A 19,787-nucleotide genomic window follows, 5' to 3' on the forward strand; every position below is an offset into this window, starting at 1 on the left:
TTAACGATAAGATAACTAAAAAATTTATACATGTAACAAACTTTTTCAGTTATAACTTGGTGTGATCCAAAATATAGGGTGGGAGGGTTCTTGCCAAATTGTTTTCTTACCATCATTTTTTTTCTAAATTATTTTTTTACAACTATCTTTTATAATTATAACTTTATTATCATTGATGAGATATATGCAATTACTTTCATATCTCGTTTCATGAGCTGGTACGAAAATCCCCAAACAGTTATCTTTATCATCTAGAAATAATGCTCAATCACCTAAGTTGTCCATCTTAACTCAGAGCTTACTCTCTAAATAAAGTCGATATACATAGATAACATAAGATTCATGTTGTAAGACAAGCAACAATTCTTCGTAAGATTCAACCAAATAACTACATGTAATGTCCTCGTTTGCTCTAACAGGAATTTTCACGCCCAACCAAGTGACTCGTAGAGGGAACAATTGAAAACTAACTAATTCAGTACTACATATCTCTAGTACATAAAAATGTCTTGCCAAGCTCATGATATGTCAATCATTAGGATTGGGTTTTTCTTTTATAGTTCATGAAATATCTCCCTTTCTCCACTTATATAGTGTTGTATCAGTTGTCTTACTGAATGTACCATTAGTGTTTTTCAAAACTGACGATAGGTACGAAAATCCTCAGAAGATATCTCTATTGCAAGTACGGATATCAATTTTCACTTAAGAAAATGGATTGTATAGGCTGATCTAGATATCCGGATAAGAAAAGAACATCTAACTGTTATAGATTTGTAAGATGTTGCATTCTTCGTAGCAAACTAGTATACTCACTTTAAAGGACTTCTGATCGTTTTTTATGTTATGCATGGCCCATTTGAGAGATTTCTTATAGGTCAACCATGAGATCACTCTCTTGGTTAGATCATGGTCCGAGATCATAATGCTCCATGCAACGCATATTGTGCAGATGCACACGATATTTTTGGGATCCATAGAATTTAAAACTTCTCGCATGATATTGAAGTATAAGGTTCCTTTTTCTTCATCTTCTTATTGCTTGTAATTTTATATTTACAAAAATTATTTGAACAAATATTAAAATATATAAATTTTAATTAAAAATAAATAAAATATTTTATGAACTATACTAAATAAAATAAAATAAAAGTACAACTCTTTAATGAACTCTTCAACTGACGACTCTAGACTCTACTTTAATCCCAAAAACCTATCAGCCATAACAACACTCATAAAAAATATAACAACAAAATTATTTATGAATTAAACTAGAAAAGAAAAACAAAAATAGAGATACTAAAGCCTTCTTAGCCTCCTCCACCAAGTCCTGAAATAAGCTTCACTAGTGAACTTGATCCGGCCATGATGGTGTTCCTAAAAATATAAATAAAATGATGTATGAATTATAATAAAAAAAAAAAATTTGTAGAATACTAACTCTTCTATGGACTCCTCCAATAAGTCTGAAAATGCTTTAGCCACCACGAGTTTCCTAAAAAGAACATGTTTATACTAAAAAAAAGAAGAAAAAAGTAATATTATGATTGATTCCAAATAATAATGATATTCCTAACACTCTTCCCTTCTAGTACATGTTTCATTTATTTACACTTGGAGCCTTGTATTTGTTTGGTTAAATCTTCGTGTAGTCCTTAGTTGCTCATAATTTATCACATGGTTTGCCGTACCGAACAGTACCGCCCGGTACGGGCGGTACGTACCGGTCCGATAGACTTTCGGTACGCGGACCGTCTCTTACCGTTCCCGTACTGTAGCAGTACTGTAGCACTGTAGCACTGCTACAGTGCTCGGCACACCCGGGTGTACCGCTCGGTACACCTCGGTATACCGGTCGGTACACCCGTACCGTACCGTACCGAGCGCGAGTCGAAACGCCGGTACGGTACGGTACGGCGAACCTTGATTTATCATATAATATATTGAATCATAATTATCAGTTAATAATGGTGAGAATTGATCTTTGATTAACTACTCTAGATGTTTATTTTTCTGATTGTAGATGCATGTGCTTTTGAACATATTATTTCTCCTTTTGTTTCCCCCTAAGATATGATAAATAGAGCTAATGTAGATGACTATAGCTTTCATTCACAAGGCTTCATCTCTGCAAGAAGGTACACGTCTTAGTAGTGCACTTTCACTTTAAATTTGTTGATTTATTTTTTTAGCATCTATTCTTTTTTATTTTGAGTAGACAAAATTGATTTGACTTGATTTATTTTCCTAATTATCGTGGATGTAATACAGAAGCCAAAATCAATTGATGATGAATGTCACACCATGATAAAAGATGCTTGTATTTTGTATTGTGTTTTATTACGAGGGCAACAAATATTTATATCTCATATCTAGTATCTAATTTTAGGATCATATCTTATGAGATATTTATATCTCATATCTGATGATGATAAAAGATTTATTCTTATAAGAGACCATATCAAACATGTACTTAATAAGACTCTTTTGAATAATGAAATCAATTTGGGTTTGTTGGTTGCAAGAAAAATTGCTCCTAAATAGTTGAATAGCTCAAGTCTAATTAGTTCTGAATGGATATATATATATATATATATATATATATATATATATATATATATATATATATATATATATATATATATATATATATATATATTTATTTATTTATTTATTTATTTATTTATATTCAAAGGTAACTTTATATCATTGTTATCACAATTTTATGTTGATATTGGAAGTATTATAGATGGTTTGAATGTGATATCTTACCTGCATTGAGTCCAAATTGTTCAAACTCATATTTCAATTTGCCTCGTGCAAGCTTATCACGTAAGAGTGGACGTTCTCTCTATCAACCGTTGAGTAGTGGGTTTAGATGGAGGCAACTAAATCTTGTGCTGAAGGAAAGTTTTCGATCGATTCAATCTAATTTAAATAGATCATAACATCGTATATGGCAATTGCAAATCATGTCACTAAAAAAGTTGAGCTTGAAAGTAAATGCTGGATACAGAGATGAAGGAAGCAGATTGGAGCAGCTCTTGAAAGGAAAACGTATCCAGTACCAAGTGGCATGAAGCTTATTATGATTGGGAACAGCCATGTCTGAGAACCATATATAAAGCGTCATCATTTCCGCTGCCCAGACTTGAAGATTCCAGCTGCTCTCAACTTGCTCTCTGCAGCCAGGCTTCAGCTCCAGGCTGAAGCCTGGAGCTGACCACATGAAACAAAGTGGGGTTGACGCTCCAGGCTTCAGCTCATGGAGGTTGCCGGCTACCGAACCTCCGCAACTTTCAAGGATCATGCGTTCTTCGACTGCTCATCTTGTTTGTGTTCTGCAGATGCATCGCTAGCCTTGTTGGGCACAGGCAGACATGCTGAATTAGCACAGGATTGCAGTATCATCTAAGTGCAGACGATCCTCAAGTTGATCAGAACTTTTATGATTGTGATGAGCTGAGCTTCTGATTACCCCTGCTAGGTTTCTGTGTGAAGTAATGATAAAAAGAAAGAAGGCTCATGGCTTTAGGCATGAAAGAAGAACTTTTGTTTTCTTTTTCCTTTTGATTTTTTGATTTCTAATATTGCGTCAACAGTCCCTGTTCTTGTTTTAAGTTGGCGTTGGTGGCTGATGGAGCCTCACTTTGTTGAACATGATGATTGGTAGTCATGTTTGGTGATCGCATCTGCTTCCATAGGCATCTAGCCATCTGAATTATCTGCTAAAACTAAGCTTCAAAATCTTATACATGATATAAACCGAGAATATGCCCTTGAAGAACATATTAGAACGAACACTAACAACAGATGGTAGCAGTTGCCACAGAACAAAGAAGACGAGCTATAATAGATCAGTGAGAAGACAGAAAGATTCGTCCTTGAAAGTATTATCTCATCAATCATGATTTATATTTTCCTATAGTACAAATCAAGAATTAGGGGGAATGTAATGAGCGAGGAATACCTAATCAAACATGTGCTGGCCCCTGGTATGAAACTATCAAAAGGCATCATTGCATGTATATTGACCAAAACCATTGCATGTAGATTTCATTACATGCAATGGATTAATCTTTCTCATGTGCTTCACTTAGTTTAAGACCTCCAGACCAAATGAATAGATAGATTTCTGAAACCATATTCTTGAAGACCACATGATATTTGATTCCTTCCAGTCTCCTCTTCCAAACCAACCACACTCAATCATCATCAGCTTGACATGATAAGCATTGATAATTTGATGCTCACATGACCCCTCCATCTTTGTGAAGAACTTGAATGACATTATTGGGCACAGAAACAAGAAGAAGAAACAAAAGCCACACCAGACATGGATGCACTCATTTTGCTGATAGACTCGTTGTCTTACGGTTCATTATTCATCATTAGCCTTTGGAAGGCAAAACTGTTCTGCTGCAACATGGACATTTTTCACTGTATTCATCCTGTATTTTTGAACAAGGATGCAAAAAAAGAAAGCAATTTGCTTCCTCTCTTAAACTATACATTTACATTCCATACACCTTCATTATCTCATAATAAAAATTTCTATGAGTATACAAGTGATTTATGAGCTAAAAAGATGTCAGTAATGAATAATGGGAACAGGGTGCCTAGCAGATGAGGAACAATGTCTCTTCCACACAAATCGTACGATCTCAGCAGCCTGTCCGACATGCTTTAACTTCTCCTTGTCTCCTTGACCCTCTCTTTCATAGAACAAGCATATCTATCAAAAGCATTAGTAACCACTCTACTCATTCATGCAAGCATCAATGCAAAGAACACTAGAGAGAGAAAGAGTGGGTCAATTCACAAAGAGACCGAGACAACCCGTCCTGTTGTCTTTGTTACAACACCATTTTATTGAAGTCATTATAAATCATTAGATACTATAGATAATTCCACTTGTTTCATACACCCAAGGCTCTATATAAAGCGTCATGCCCTCTTGATACAAGCACCAATTTCGGTTTCCTCATTGTAGCATCCTCTCTTCGTTGTCAAGAGAGAAGATGGGGGGAGGGTCACAAGTCTCCGAGAAAGTGAAGCTTCTCATAGCTGTACTGGCACTGCAATCCTGTTATGCAGGGTTCCACATAGTTTCCAGAACTGCACTCAACATGGGAATCAGCAAACTTGTCTTCCCAATTTACAGGAACGTCATTGCGTTGGCTTTGTTGGCCCCCTTTGCATATTTTCTGGAGAAGTAAGGCAATGTCTTAGCTTGCATGCTGTTGAGAGCAGTAAAACATTCTATTCTGATGTCTTCATTCTTGTTTTTGGCTTTCCTCAGAAAAGACAGGCCACCTCTTACCTTATCTTTGCTGTGTCAGTTCTTTCTTCTAGCACTATGTGGGTAAGCAGATACAAAGTTCTCTCCACATGAGCAGAATACTAGTTTTGGTGCCTCCTCCCAAGTTCATATGATGGGTATTTATCTCTTTTTTCCTTCCAGGATTACTGCTAACCAAGGATTTTATCTCTTGGGTCTGTATTATCTGTCTCCAACCTATGCTTCTGCCATTCAAAACTCAGTTCCAGCAATAACATTTGCCATGGCTGCAGCTCTTAGGTAATCGAAGGTCAACATGTAGCCATATCTATATGCACACTTGCTAAAGAGAAATTTGTTTACATGCACACAAAGAGATGCATCTAATCTTCTCTCGCTTAATTCTCTCTTCCTCTCTCTGCAGGCTGGAACAGATCAACATCAACAGTAGGTATGGTGTGGCAAAGGTGGTCGGAACGGTTGCCAGTGTAGGAGGTGCCACCATCATCACTCTCTATAAGGGTCCTCCTCTGCTGCACCACCAGCACCATGCCCAACTCTTCCTCGGTGCCTCATCAAACACAATATTGAACTGGACACTGGGTTGTGTATACGTCCTTGGGAATTGCGTTGCATGGTCCGGTTGGATGGTGCTTCAGGTCAGTCCCCCTCACTATGTGATCTTGCAGTCGATGATATATACCAGAAACAAGATAGCCCATCGCTGTTTGTGTTGAACAAGTGCAGGTTCCAGTGCTTAAGAAGTATCCGGCCAGGCTCTCAGTTACGGCAATCACCTGCTTCTTTGGGCTGATCCAATTCCTCATCATCGCAGCCTTCTCAGAGAAGGACATTGAGAGGTGGAAAGTCCACTCGGGAGTGGAGCTCTTCACCATCCTCTATGCTGTAATGCCACCATAGATATGCTGACTGCTTTGCTTCTCTCTTTTAGCAAACAATAGAAGAGTTTGTGCTGCTTAAGATCATCACCTTCACTGTCTCAGATTTTATGCTTACATTTCAATTGTCTGCAGGGTCTTGTGGCATCAGGGATCTCTTTCTCTCTCCAGATTTGGTGCATTGATAGAGGAGGTCCTCTTTTTGTTGCCGTCTTCCAACCAGTACAAACAGTGGTGGTGGCCATCATGGCAGCTGTTATTCTTGGTGATCAGTTGTACTCAGGAGGGTATGGCTACATTAATTTCATGAAACATATTTCACAATCACAATTTTCACCACATAATGCTCAATCTACTAAACGTTTTGGTCGTTGCCTCTCTTTCTTTTCTCCAGGATTATTGGATCCATTCTGATTGTGTCTGGCCTCTACTTTGTCCTCTGGGGGAAAAGCGAAGAGAAGAAAGCTACAGAGCAAGTAATGGAGGAGGACATAAGAGGGCATCTCCTTGACCAGGAGAAGTCGCATAAACAAAATGCTGCAGTTTCTGACATCCCATGAGGGTGGCTAATGCTCAACATAATGATAGTACAATGGAGTTAAGTTGGTATGGACAATCATAGATTCCAAATGACACTGTAAACTTGACAAGCTCTTCCTAATTAAAGTCTTGTCCAACTTGTACACATGTTGGGGGAGGTGTGTGACTCACATCTCTGTTAGTATCAAATACTCTTGGCTTGAGTATATGAGGAACAAAAATGGTCAGTGATTCACCTGCTCAAAGCTTAGAGTATGTGAGCAAGAAGAACAGCCCATCAAGCTTGGCAATACACGTGAAATGAACGACAGCCCATTTGGCTCAATATTAGGCCCAATTAGGACCATGCGTTCGTTCGTTTACCAACTGTTGACCTCGAAGGATATGCGCGTAATTTCATGTAACCGTCCCTGAGTCGTGACGCACACGAGTTCTAAGCACGGCACCCCAGCAAAGGGAAATTGTGAGCAAAGTCCCTCCTGAACCGTTCATCTCACCAATCTTTGTAATCGCAACCGTTAATCTTTCATAATTGGAACAAACAGTGTAGGTTCATACCACTGACTAGATAGGCGGTTGAGATGAAAAGAGGCAACGAATGAACGGTTCCGATGGAATTTGCATTCTGTAGAGGCCGACATTAGGGGAGGGGGGATCGAATACAAATTATTCGTGTGTGATGACAAGGACCCACCAGACGACAGATGCAGTCACAAGTGGAACCTGGCCACGTATGGTCTCGGGAAGTGACTTTTTCGCGTAACACGCGTTTCACATTTTCTTTTCTTTCGTTCTATAAAGCGACACGAATGATCCGAAGTGGGAAAAGGTGAACGAAGGGGGAGAGAGGGAGATGGCGTCGTTGAAGCTAATCGCTCCGTCAAGCCAATGGATTGCCGGGGAGAGGCCTCTCTGCCAGCGGAGGTGCGTCCTTAAGGCGCCGTCCCGGCGGGTCGCCGCAGGGTCGATCAGGGCTGGATCGTACACCGACGAGCTCGTCCAGACCGCCGTGAGTCCACCTAACCCTCATGGCCCCATTTTTCTTCTTTTATCGATCTCACACCTCTCTGGTCGATTCACAGCCCCTGTGACGAGATCCCTCTCCCGTGATCCCAGAAAAGAACGTAGATCGATAAAAAAAAGGATCGCTTTTTGTCGTTCTCTTTGTTTCCTTTGACCTTTAGAGTCGGTCTTTTTTACGTTGATCTGTTGGGCTAATGCGATCTTGTTTGTTGTTCCTCGACTAATGATCTGAAATGTTTCACGCTTTGCAATTTAAATTACTAAAAGATCAAAAGGGTAGGAAAATGTATTTCTGATTTCTTATGTGATGATCATTTTGTTGAGTCCGAGGAATTGATGTTGAAGGCAAAGATCCAGGTTTCTGAAGGAAGTCATTGCTATGAAAAGTTTGGTCTGTGGAAGTTTTGTTGCTTCTGATGTTGGTAACTTGGAGTTCTTTGATGATGAAAATAAGCTGCTTTTGCGCCAAAAAGAATTGTTCTCTCCTCGGTCCTGGAACTGTTGCTGTTGATGTTACAAATGCCAGTTGATATTTGTTTTATAAAAAACTTATTACTTCCCCCGGCGGAGGAGTTCTTGCCACTAATGAACCAGATGCTGGTTAATTTAATTTTTTTGTAGAAATCTATTGCTTCCCCTGGACGTGGAATTCTTGCAATTGATGAATCAAATGCTACCTGTGGCAAGCGGCTTGCATCAATTGGTCTGGAGAATACAGAAACAAATCGCCAAGCATATAGACAGCTTTTGTTGACCACACCTAGTTTGGGTGAATATATTTCTGGAGCCATTCTCTTCGAGGAAACGCTATATCAGTCGACCACAGATGGGAAGAAGTTTGTGGATTGCCTGCGTGAAGAAAAAATAATGCCTGGTATTAAGGTTGATAAGGTAATAGTCACCAGGATGACTTGTGGACATACTACAATTGAACTTCCAGTAATTAGAGCTGGTGAATATATACTGATCAACCCATTTGGAGTAACCTTTTTCTAATTTGTCCCTTGTGAAGGGCTTGGTCCCATTACCTGGATCAAACAATGAATCTTGGTGCCAAGGCTTGGATGGATTGGCCTCAAGATGTGCTGAGTATTACAAGCAAGGAGCACGTTTTGCTAAATGGTTGGTTTTAGATTTCAAACTAAACCTGTTAAATTCTTTCTTTGCTCAATGTCACATTTTATCCAAAGTATAATGGTTTGTTTGGTCATTTACACCCTCTAAATGTTTGTTAAAAAAAATTCAGGAGGACGGTTGTCAGCATTCCTTGTGGTCCTTCTGCCCTAGCTATCAAGGAGGCTGCATGGGGCCTCGCTCGTTATGCCGCTATTGCTCAGGTAAATCAGGCATTCTTCGCAAGTGAGGATTAAATCGTTGGCTAATATTCACTTTGTTGTCTCTTCTAGTCTGCTTATAGTTTGATATCAATTGAGCAAACAGTTATTTTTTTTTCCATTGTTTAAAAGTCATTTGCAGGATATGTATCTATTTGTCTTTTAGTCTCGGATATCATGTATCCACCTGTAGTTCTGGTAATGACAAGTGTATCTAGCTAGAATACTTCAATGAAAAGATGATTTCATGTACATAAATTGTTCGTTAATTCCCTAAAAGTGTTCCTCAGTCGCAGAACAACAAGATGAAGATCTTTAAAAGACTTACCTTATGCATTTATTAGAGAATGAAAACATTGTTTGCAGTTAAATAACTTAAATTTGAATTGAGCATTGACTGCTTCATCTGTTCAGACAAATAACAATTTTGTTATATTGTACAATGTCTAAAAGCAGTCGTGGCATGTAGTCAGGTCTAGGTGCCATAATGCTTATATGCAGTATGCATAAGCATATATGACTGAGTATGTAATTCAATTAAAAAGCTTATATTTTTAAAAAAATAAGTATTAATAAAGAAAATACAATCAAGTATAAATTATTAAGAGGTAAATATATACTAAAGTCAAATCAATGATTAAATATATAAGATATTGTTTATTCTCATCTAAGGACTTGGTGGCAAGTCATAAGAAATGAGCTAAGGTCTATGTCATTATTATATTCATGGAATATATATAATACAACAACAACAAAGCTAAAAGTCTCAACTATTTGAGGTCGACTACATGGATCCTTTGTTGCTATTGAGACATGTGATCATGAAATATATAAAATACTGAAGCTATGCATCTATGCATGATCGTATTATTACCCACACAAAACTATGTAGTCTCCATATGCGGTGTTGTATATGTGTATTCAATCGTGCATATATGGTAACATAAGAATAAAATTATACTTATGGTCATTTATGATTATATCTTTTTTTTATCAGTATTGTTTCAAATTACTAAAATTATTTTAGTATTGTATATACACGATTGAGTTATATATACAATATTAAAATATTTTTAGTATTTTGAAAAATACTGATAAGGAAAAATATAATCATAAATGATCATAAGTATAATTTTATTTAATGTTACCATATATGCATGATTGAATTCACATATACAACACTGCATATTGAGGCTGCATAGCTTGATGTTTGCAGTTATATGATCACGCATGGATACACAGGTGCATACATGGCCACATTGACTGCATTCATGAACACTGATATTATAAGTATATGGTGTAAATACCAATTAAAAAATTCAAATTTATTTCCCTACATCTAGTTATAAAACCAGTGCATGAGTTGATGTCGCATCCTGTGTTGCATTTGAATTACAATAGTATCATTATCCTGGTGAGTGATTTTACATGTGCAGAGGCGCATTAATTTCTGACTCTTATACCATTGTAGGATAATGGTCTTGTCCCTATAGTGGAGCCTGAGATTCTCCTTGATGGTGACCATCCAATTGAAAGAACACTTGAAGTGGCAGAGAAAGTTTGGGCGGAGGTGTTTTACTACCTAGCTGAGAATAATGTGGTGTTTGAGGGCATCCTGCTAAAACCCAGTATGGTGACCCCAGGTGCCGAGCACAAGGCAAGGGCATCACCGGAGACCATTGCAAAATATACACTCAAGATGCTTAACCGGAGGGTACCACCTGCAGTTCCTGGAATAATGGTATGTTTTGAAACATTTTATTGCATGCTTTCTTCCCGAGTGCTCAACACAAGGGAAACATTTGTTGCATCTAACAGATAGGCAATATATTTTGAAAAATAATCCCGACAACGTTATGCTATATAACACGATAACTTCTGGGCGACCTTTTCTCCCTCTCTTGACAAAAACAAGTGGTTTTCCTTGGCATTTGTTTGGAAATACAAGGATTTGCTGTGATGCCTAAATTTACTTGTTGTGAAAGAATGATTGGCTGATGAAAACTGTTTGCGTATGGCAAAGACTCAGGGTTCAACAAAATTATACAGATTGATGATTATTGTTTTCTCTTATTCAGTTTCTATCAGGAGGGCAGTCTGAAATGGAGGCAACCCTCAATCTGAATGCGATGAACCAAGGCCCCAACCCATGGCATGTTTCATTCTCTTATGCCCGCGCCCTTCAGAACTCTGTTTTGAAGACTTGGCAGGGGCGTCCAGAGAATGTTGAAGCTGCACAGAAGGCACTCTTAGTTCGTGCAAAGGCTAATTCCCTTGCTCAGCTCGGGCGGTACTCAGCTGAGGGGGAGAATGACGAGGCCAAGGCAGGAATGTTTCAGAAGGGCTATACTTACTAAGGGAGGCAGCTTTCTCTATTGGGTTTCCAAATTTTCCTCTGTTGGCTTTCGAACCAATACAAGCATGTACTATGTAGTTTAAGAATCCATGTGGTTAGAAACAACTTTCAGGAGGAGCAGAATAAGCACTACTAAGACTGCAATCTGTGCTGTAGTCGTGAGGTGCCGTATGAGTATGACTATTTGTTTACATGAACAAGCATTTTGAATCATTTCTCACTTCATCAATGCCAGCATAATTCCTGGATGTTGCATATAGATTTCTTTGTTCTGTGATGAGCTTAAGTAGGCTGAGTTTATAATAATATGAGAGCTTTTAAGCATCTAAACAGTCGATCTTTCCTTCATTTTTTCTAGTACGTTATAACATGCCAACTATGGGAATGTCTCCTCACAGACAAAAAACAATTTGTAACTCACAGATAAGCTGACTGGGTTTATCCAAAAAGTGTCGCCAAGATAAAAAGTTTTGGTGGGCTTCAGAGGATAATGACATGGTTGATATGAAGCTCAAATATTTTTCACCCAGAAAAAGCCGGTCAGCACAGGAGATATAAAAACCATGATCCACGTTAAGATATAAACAATCATCCATTTGCATTCACTCACAGATTCTACCAAATGCACAAATAAATGTGAAAACAGACGACGAGGATGCATTTATTTCAATTTCATACAGGCATGAGATACCTGCAAAACCAAATCAAAACCATGGACATCTGTTGACAAGAATACCTAAATTGTGATGGAGACTAAAAGTAAATCAAATACAAAAGCCTGCACTTGCTTGCAGTCTTCGAAAAATAGAAAAATAGAAAAACATCGACGGTATTCAAAATCATCCAAGATTCGAGACATTCTGTCACTCGACATATTCCGGTCTACTTCACAGTGATAATGTCATCAATCTTCAGGATCATCCACACACTGTCACTAGCATCATTGCACTGGTGCTAACCAACAGTGGCTGCACAACATTCTCCTTCAAGATGTTCGTGATCTGGCCCTTCCTAACGTTAATCCCAGCATTGATCTCACCCTGGGCATGGCATTCTCGGACAAAGTGTAGGGAATGACCTCAACAGCTTCTGCAAACTCCTTGATACAGTAACTGTCCATTCCCCAAAGCTCTTTTGCCCAAGCTACAAGCCACCTGGACACCTCAATCTCTGGTGCACCCCCACCAGCAATAAGAAATCTCTTATTTACCAAACATCTAAACATGCCATGAAGTATGTGAATTGAAGTCAATACAAAAAAAATTTCGAGACAATCTAGTGCAGAACAGAAACAAAATGATTAACTAATGCATGGAACTGAGGAATTCATGAAAAGGCTTTTTTCTGCAATTGCAATAAGCAACTACTGTGAAATGCAGCCAATAAGATAAAAGCTTAACTTTAAACCTCTCAGTTGGTGATGATGAGTCCCATAAAATTTAACCACAAAAAGCTACAAAATTCCTAAACTGAGCCTATCTTCATTTAACTATCCATTTGTCTAAGTAAGCTAAACTGTTAATATGGTAGAAGCAGACATCCTCATGAATCCCAACAATATTCAAGAAAAGCTAGAAAATTCCAAGGCCACATAACACTCGAGAAAGTCACTGTAAGATGATATAGTTTGATTACTAGAAGTCAACAGAGGCCACATAACCAGTCAAAAAACTTCTACACACCTACATTACCTTTGAATTATTTACCCATTGACTTGAAGAACAAAATCAAGTAATATAAAAGGTAAAGGCACCCCCCACAAAAAGATGACTATCAGAAGTAACTCTAAACTTGAATCAAACATGTGAATCCTTGTGATGTGCAGAATAAAGAATCCATCGTTTTGGTCACCAAAAAGGAAATCATATAAACCTTCTTAAAGACACATTAATGAATGATGGTTCTACGTTTCAAATGAAAGATAAGAATTATACTTTCCAATGAAGGGACTTCCTAAAGACTGCTCTAATACTTACCTAGGCAAAATTTGCACTTCCATGCATAAATCTATTAGAAAAACAGTTATCTCTAAACTGTGATTACTAACCCACTTCCCATTTTATTAAGAAGGCTACTTTCCACTGGTACTGTTGATACTAACACATACAGCACAGTCAAATGTATCAAGCAAGTTACTACATATATAAGCTCTAGGTACAATGAAGCCGCTAATAAACATAAACACAAGACAATTTTGAGGAATAGTTGGTGTTGTACTAATGCATACAAAGGAGAGATCCGCAGCTGGAGAAAGAACTAACTAAAGCAATTGAACGTACAAAGTCTAAAACTTGTTGAGATAAAGGATTTAAGTCATGGTCTGATCCTGATTTTAGTAATCCATCGGATCAATACAATAACAGTTGCTGGTCAGTACACTAACCCACCATCCAATACCATCTAAAACATATTAAAAATAACACTGATTGGTACTGGACTATATGGTCCAATACAAGTCTACGGACAGAACGGTATGTACCAGTCCGTATGCAGTATGCACTGTACCAAATGCACCATATTTGTGATCTAATAATCCCGATACCAGACAAATATGTAAAAATTCATAGTGATTACTCATCTAGAAAATATCAAATTCTCAAATGTATAAAGATCAATCAAATCATCAAGCCATTACCCATATTTTGGCACTACCACAACCCTTAAAATACAAGAAAAGCCTTATACCTTTTCTGTTGTGATGCTTTAGATCTTCATTGCATTTCAAACATAATGGTGATATCAACACAGTGCACACCCTCTAATTTTCAGTGCATTCCAATGACCTCTGCCACCCAACCAATGTCCACCATAGTTACTGCAACAGTTCAAAAATATATCCAAGAGAAAACATAATAGATCCAGCCCCACTCTGCTCACCCCAATCCAATCCCTTTCCACAACTAGAACACCCAACACTAAACCTAATCTAAGAAAATTCTGTCTACAAACCATAAGAGTACCTTTCAGCTACTGCTACAATGTTGATAAGAATCATATAAAAATGATAGGCACAATATATATATATATATATATATATATATATATATATATATATATATATATATATATATATAACCATGAGTACACTGATTTTAACAAAACATGTTGAGAAAACATGTTTCTCTCAGAATTTGCAATTTGCAAAACCCAGCTTCTCCTCTCGGAAATGCTCGATATTAGCGATTGGCAAGCAATTCAAAGTTTTTGTAAGAAACTCAATATCATCTCTTTCTATGTCCTTAATCACCAGAATCTTTGCCTTGGCCAGGTAGTGCAGCGAGAGATCAGTCACAGCTTCTCTCAGAATGCTTTTCTGAATGGGGAGAACATTGCAGCCTGTGGCTTTGATCTTCTTTACCATCCCCAAAATATAATTTCGTTCCTCCCGGAGAATTATATCCATCTGGGTGTAGTCAGAGACCACGATACTCTGCTCGATGTCGGCCTTTGGTGGCGAGATTTGGAGCTGGATGACGACAATCTTGGCATTCTCGACCCTAGTGGGGCCGCCGGCAGAATGACTGACCTGAGATCAGGATAGGCAGGGTCGGCGACGGAGAGGACAGCGTCGACGGCCAAGGGCGCGAGGAGGGAGGAGTACTGGCTGACGACCTTGCTGTTAACGGAGGTGGCGGCGGACTTGGCAAGGGCGTCGCGGTCGAATAGATCGAGCGGGATGGCCATGCCGTGGAGGACGTCGATGACACGAAGGGAGAGGCGGTGGAGGGCGTCGAAGACGGCGGTTGGGTGGACGCCGGCGGAGAGGAGGGAGAGAGAGCGCCGGAGAAGGGAGCCAGCAAGTACGACGACAGTGGTGGTGCCGTCACCGGTGGCGGCGTCCTGGGATCGGGAGAGGTCGACGAGCATCTTCGCAGCGGGCTGGAGGACCTCCATCTTGTTGAGGATGGTGGCGCCGTCATTGATGATGACGACCTCGCCGTTGGCGGAGGCGATCATCTTGTCGTTGCCCTTGGGTCCCAGGCTGGTGCGGACGCCGTCAGCGACGGCGCCGGCGGCGAGGATGTTCGCCTGCCAGACGTCGTCGGGCCGCTTCGTGTCGACGTAGCTCTCTGTCTTCGAGGAAGAGCTCCGCGGAGCGGGGGCGGCAACGGCAGCAACCACGAGCTCAGGAATTGTGGGAGGGGAGGACAAGACGATGAGACCCTCCAAAACCCTAATCCTAGATTAGGACTTTCATGAAGAAAAGATAACTGATGAGCTTGTTATATCGGAAGGGAGGAAGATGAGGCGGGAAACATCCATGGGCCTCGGAAAAAGACAAAAAAAGAAAGAAGTCACGTGTGCTGCACGTGTCAAAGTACGTATACGAAAAAATAATGATAGCAAAACCACGGCTAATTACATGTATATCCTCGAATTCAAAATTTTTATATTAGAATCTTTATAATTATAAAAAATAAAATATTTAATTTTATTTATCTTAATACTATCTATTTTACTGATAATATATATATAAATGATAAATAAAAATATAATTTTAATATCTCAATTACTAAGTCAACGTAGATTCAAACATTAAGGCTAGGGCAATGATTGTGGTAGCGATAGCGATTTGATGATGATAGTGGTAGATCTTAGGAATACCCTTGAGATGAGCAGGGTGAAATCGGAGATTAGGGACTTATGTGCCTTGTAGGAGGAGAAGGAAAAGGAATCACGGGGGGTGAGATAAAGAGAGAGGAGGAAGAGAATAAGGATGATGGTTGCTTTGCATGTCTTACATTTACATCGTCATTGCTTTGCATTTGTGTCGATGTCATCTTGTATTTACGTCAATGGATGATGAGGCAAAGGGCATGCATCTCATCGATGCAGATGTAAAACGTTGGAGGAGGAAGAGGAGAAAGAACGACGATAAGATATGAGACAAAGAGAGAGGAGAAAGAGGATGACGATGATGGCCACTTTGCATTGTCCTGTATTTGCATTGGTACTGCTCTGCATTTGTATTAACGAGAGGTAAGGCAAGGGGCTTGCATTCCGCTAATATAGATGCAAAGCAATGTGGTGTCAATACAAATGCCTCATCTTATCATTTATTGAGCAACCTTGCGTCCTCGTCCTCTTCCTTTTATCATTTTATCTCACATTCCACCATTGCTCTTCCTCCTCCATCACAAGAAACCACAAAAGTCTTCGAAGACATTCTTGAGATCCACTACTACCATTATCAAATCATCATCGTTGTTACCACCTCAATCATCAATATTCGAATCAACATCGATAAGATGGACCATCATATTGTTCTCATCGACCATCATCACAATAGCCACCCATGGCTCCTAGTCGTATTGCCATCAGCCACCACAATAATAATTGACTAAAAAATTTTAATTAAGAATTAAGATATTAAAATTATTTATTTTCTATCGATTTCGTTTTAATCTTACATGTGTTATTATACTATATCTTCCTGGATCACATTAACATAAATTAGGTTAAATATTTTATTTTTATAACTATAAATTTTTTAATATAAAATTTTTAATATAAAATATTTAAAATTAAAATTAAAATACTAAAGAGATTTAACTAAATGAGGAGGTAATATATAATTAGCCAAGCATAACCACGTTTTACTTCGACTGATTTCTCCGTTGCCTACGGTACTATAAGATTCTCTTATTTCATCAAGATCGATATTCAACCGTCCGATCTCCGGACATTGAGATCGCCTCCCATTCTTTTCTCCAGACACCAAATGTCATATTCCATGAATTTAACATCGCAACGTGTGAACGCTTATGCGGTCCCACTACGGTCAATCGAACTGGGATCGTCGCCTTCTCATCAGTCGGTGTCAGCGGGGCCCGCATTTGAATGCCCAGGCTCAGTCGGTGCAACGCCTTCTGTCCGCCACATGAGGTCCATATAGCTACACATCCCATACACCGAACAGAACGTTCTTTAATCCCCAATCTCTCCCCCGTGCGGGCAGTGTATGATCGGTGGCGTCGCGCAGTGTCGCCGCGTGACCACCACGATGCCCCTGGCGCTTCCCAACCCTGGAGGTAATCTTGATCTTGGTCGCTGCCTTGCGCCGATGAAGACTAGAGGCGACGCGATCACCGGAGTCTTCGTGCCAGATCCCGTGGCTTCTTTTTTGGTCGGCTAGGCGCACGGTGCCGGAACCCTTCCCATTGCGGTGAGCGTGTAAGGTCGGTGGCGTTCCGCGTTGTCGCCGCATTTCCATCACCATGCCCTTGGTGCGTCCCCTCCCCGCTCCCCTGCCCCAGAGGTAATCTTAATCTTTGTCTCTGCCTTGCGCCGCACGAAGACTGGAGGCGGCGCCACCTCCGGAGTCTTGGTCCCTGGATCCTGCGGCTTCTTTCTTGATTGCCTAGGCTTCCGTTGCAGGAACCCTAGCAATGTCCGTGGACTTCGGTTGCTGGGACGGAGGCGCGCATGAAATAGCGCTCGTTCTGCCGTCGCCGGGTACCAGTATCTCCGTGGGCGACGTGTTTCCGTTTCACTTTCACATGTAAAGCTCGGTATCCGGAAAGGTTGGTCTCGCCTGAACTTAATTAGTCATAATGGGGTTCACAATGAGGTTTTCACGTGGAAGTGCTTCTGAATTTTTTATGAAGTTCACTCTGAGTCAGTGTCTTTTGTGGAGCTTGTCAGTCTTATATTTCTAGTTTATGATAAAGTATATTAGCAAATCTGCTAGTTAAGTCTTTCTCCTTTTCATAAACTGTGCTTGCCAGAGTGTTCGGAGTGCATCAACTTTGGAAAACATTGACAAACAGAAGTGCAAATTAAGCATTCTTTTTCGAAATGAAACTGAGCAAGAAATAGTATCAACAGAGAGAGAGAGAGAGCAAACATGATCATGAGCATCTTGTAGTATTCACTGCGAGATAGGACTTGTATAGGTATATTTTGTGCATCCTCATGATTCAATTATGCATCCTAACATCTATTCTTGGTTGTTATTTTTTAATATGCATCCTAACATCTATTTAGAGACAGAATCATACTTGTTGAATTGGCACTACGTGAAGGTTGTTGTATTTAATAAGCTGCCTATGCCAGACTACAGAATCCAATCTGGATGGAGGTACTTTTGAGGAACTCTTTTATGGCATTTGGTGTAATATATTTTTCTTGAGACATTTAAAAGAAATGCATTGATGATTTGAATATTTTTGTGAATCGCATCAATTCCTCTTTGTACTTCTTTTGAAGCCCATTCTTTATTTTCCTTGTTTTCACAATATGTGCTTAATGTTCCTCATAACCTAGCACAGGTCCTTGTTAGTTCTTCATTCTTGTTGTCTGCAAAGAGATGTAGATGCTTTGCTCGAAGCAAACCATTGAGAAGGCATCCCATTTTCAAGGTCAAGTAGCACCAACAGTTTTATGACTGATGGTTTTTTTCCATTTTGAACAACAGGATCCACAGACATCTACAAGTGCTATATGGAGAAGATTCTCTAGCAAGGAGGATTGTATATGATTGTATATTTTGTATCTATCCTTATATGACCTAAAACTTAATTGTTCTTGTTATATGACCTAAAACTTAATTGTTCTTGTCATAGTGCATGATAATTATCCCTCGTCTGAATTCAACCAAGTTGGAGAATCTGTATTTTGATCAAATTTGACTTACATTGTCCGAAAAGCACGTCTTTTGTCAAAAAAGTAAACAGTATATATGAACAGTACATTGTGGATCCATCAGATGGTTAACCAAATGTACAACTAATTGAAACTTCTTAAATCTTAAAGCAGGATACTAAATCTTAAAGTTGACAAGTCAAAATTTATGTTTTCTAGCTTTCAGGATGCTACTAGAATGATAAGAAGTGACATGGCATGGAATGATCGTTGCCATTTTGTGCCATTCCTTTCAAACCTTGTTTGGAAGATGCTGAGATCGTTAATCAATATTGCATGTCTGCCAAACATGATGTCTTGGTCTGCAAATAAAACTTGTCATTTCTGCCTCATTTATAATTGGGTTTTGAACTGAGTCTGGTGCATATAACTCCAGTCTGATCTATCAATTGGAATTGAATCTGTTGCATATAAACTCCAATTTGTTCTATCATATTTATCCCAAATAGTTTTCCAGTACACTGAAGGTATTTAATAATAACCTTTTCCTATTGTTGTACTTTTAATGCTATTGACTTTGTTTGATTTAATAATCAATGGGAGTGCTTGATTTCCATTGATGTTGTTTTGAACCTTTTAATGCTAATGTTTCTCAATTTTCTTGTTGTTGATAGCTCAGGATTGCTATTGAATTTTGATCATCACAACAATTTTTATATTCTTGTTGCAGAATCTGGAAAAACTCAGTTTTGTTGCCATAGTTATAGACT

General features: G+C 39.1%; 2 protein-coding genes and 1 pseudogene across 2 annotated transcripts; 2 read left to right on the top strand and 1 right to left on the bottom strand.

Annotated features, from left to right (window-relative positions):
• The first annotated feature begins 4,997 nt into the window (after nucleotides 1-4,997).
• Nucleotides 4,998-7,001, top strand: LOC135640073 (auxin-induced protein 5NG4-like). Its single transcript, XM_065154205.1, has 7 exons — nucleotides 4,998-5,215; nucleotides 5,303-5,365; nucleotides 5,465-5,581; nucleotides 5,706-5,940; nucleotides 6,029-6,187; nucleotides 6,316-6,467; nucleotides 6,575-7,001. The coding sequence occupies exons 1-7, from the start codon at nucleotides 5,022-5,024 to the stop codon at nucleotides 6,738-6,740; spliced, it is 1,086 nt and encodes a 361-aa protein (XP_065010277.1). The 5' UTR covers nucleotides 4,998-5,021; the 3' UTR covers nucleotides 6,741-7,001.
• Nucleotides 7,002-7,530: 529 nt separating this feature from the next.
• Nucleotides 7,531-11,662, top strand: LOC135641725 (fructose-bisphosphate aldolase 1, chloroplastic-like). The gene is made up of 6 exons (XM_065157382.1): nucleotides 7,531-7,729; nucleotides 8,365-8,634; nucleotides 8,756-8,865; nucleotides 8,990-9,080; nucleotides 10,549-10,818; nucleotides 11,156-11,662. Exons 1-6 carry the CDS (start codon nucleotides 7,574-7,576, stop codon nucleotides 11,432-11,434), a joined length of 1,176 nt encoding a protein of 391 aa, XP_065013454.1. The 5' UTR covers nucleotides 7,531-7,573; the 3' UTR covers nucleotides 11,435-11,662.
• Nucleotides 11,663-14,524: 2,862 nt separating this feature from the next.
• LOC135640781 (T-complex protein 1 subunit delta-like) lies at nucleotides 14,525-17,653 on the bottom strand (annotated as a pseudogene).
• Nucleotides 17,654-19,787: the final 2,134 nt, after the last annotated feature.

Source organism: Musa acuminata, chromosome BXJ3-6 (genome assembly GCF_036884655.1).
Source record: "Musa acuminata AAA Group cultivar baxijiao chromosome BXJ3-6, Cavendish_Baxijiao_AAA, whole genome shotgun sequence".
Taxonomy (NCBI): domain Eukaryota; kingdom Viridiplantae; phylum Streptophyta; class Magnoliopsida; order Zingiberales; family Musaceae; genus Musa; species Musa acuminata.

What these genes read in the sequence shown, in the direction of transcription:
- LOC135640073 (XM_065154205.1), top strand. Translation starts at nt 5,022, where the DNA reads ATGGGGGGAGGGTCACAAGTCTCCGAGAAAGTGAAGCTTCTCATAGCT. An exon ending in GCCATGGCTGCAGCTCTTAG is followed by an intron (nt 5,582 to 5,705) that starts GTAATCGAAGGT and finishes CTCTCTCTGCAG; the next exon opens with GCTGGAACAGATCAACATCA. An exon ending in TCTTCACCATCCTCTATGCT is followed by an intron (nt 6,188 to 6,315) that starts GTAATGCCACCA and finishes AATTGTCTGCAG; the next exon opens with GGTCTTGTGGCATCAGGGAT.
- LOC135641725 (XM_065157382.1), top strand. Translation starts at nt 7,574, where the DNA reads ATGGCGTCGTTGAAGCTAATCGCTCCGTCAAGCCAATGGATTGCCGGG. An exon ending in ACGAGCTCGTCCAGACCGCC is followed by an intron (nt 7,730 to 8,364) that starts GTGAGTCCACCT and finishes ATTTTTTTGTAG; the next exon opens with AAATCTATTGCTTCCCCTGG. An exon ending in GGAGCACGTTTTGCTAAATG is followed by an intron (nt 8,866 to 8,989) that starts GTTGGTTTTAGA and finishes AAAAAAATTCAG; the next exon opens with GAGGACGGTTGTCAGCATTC.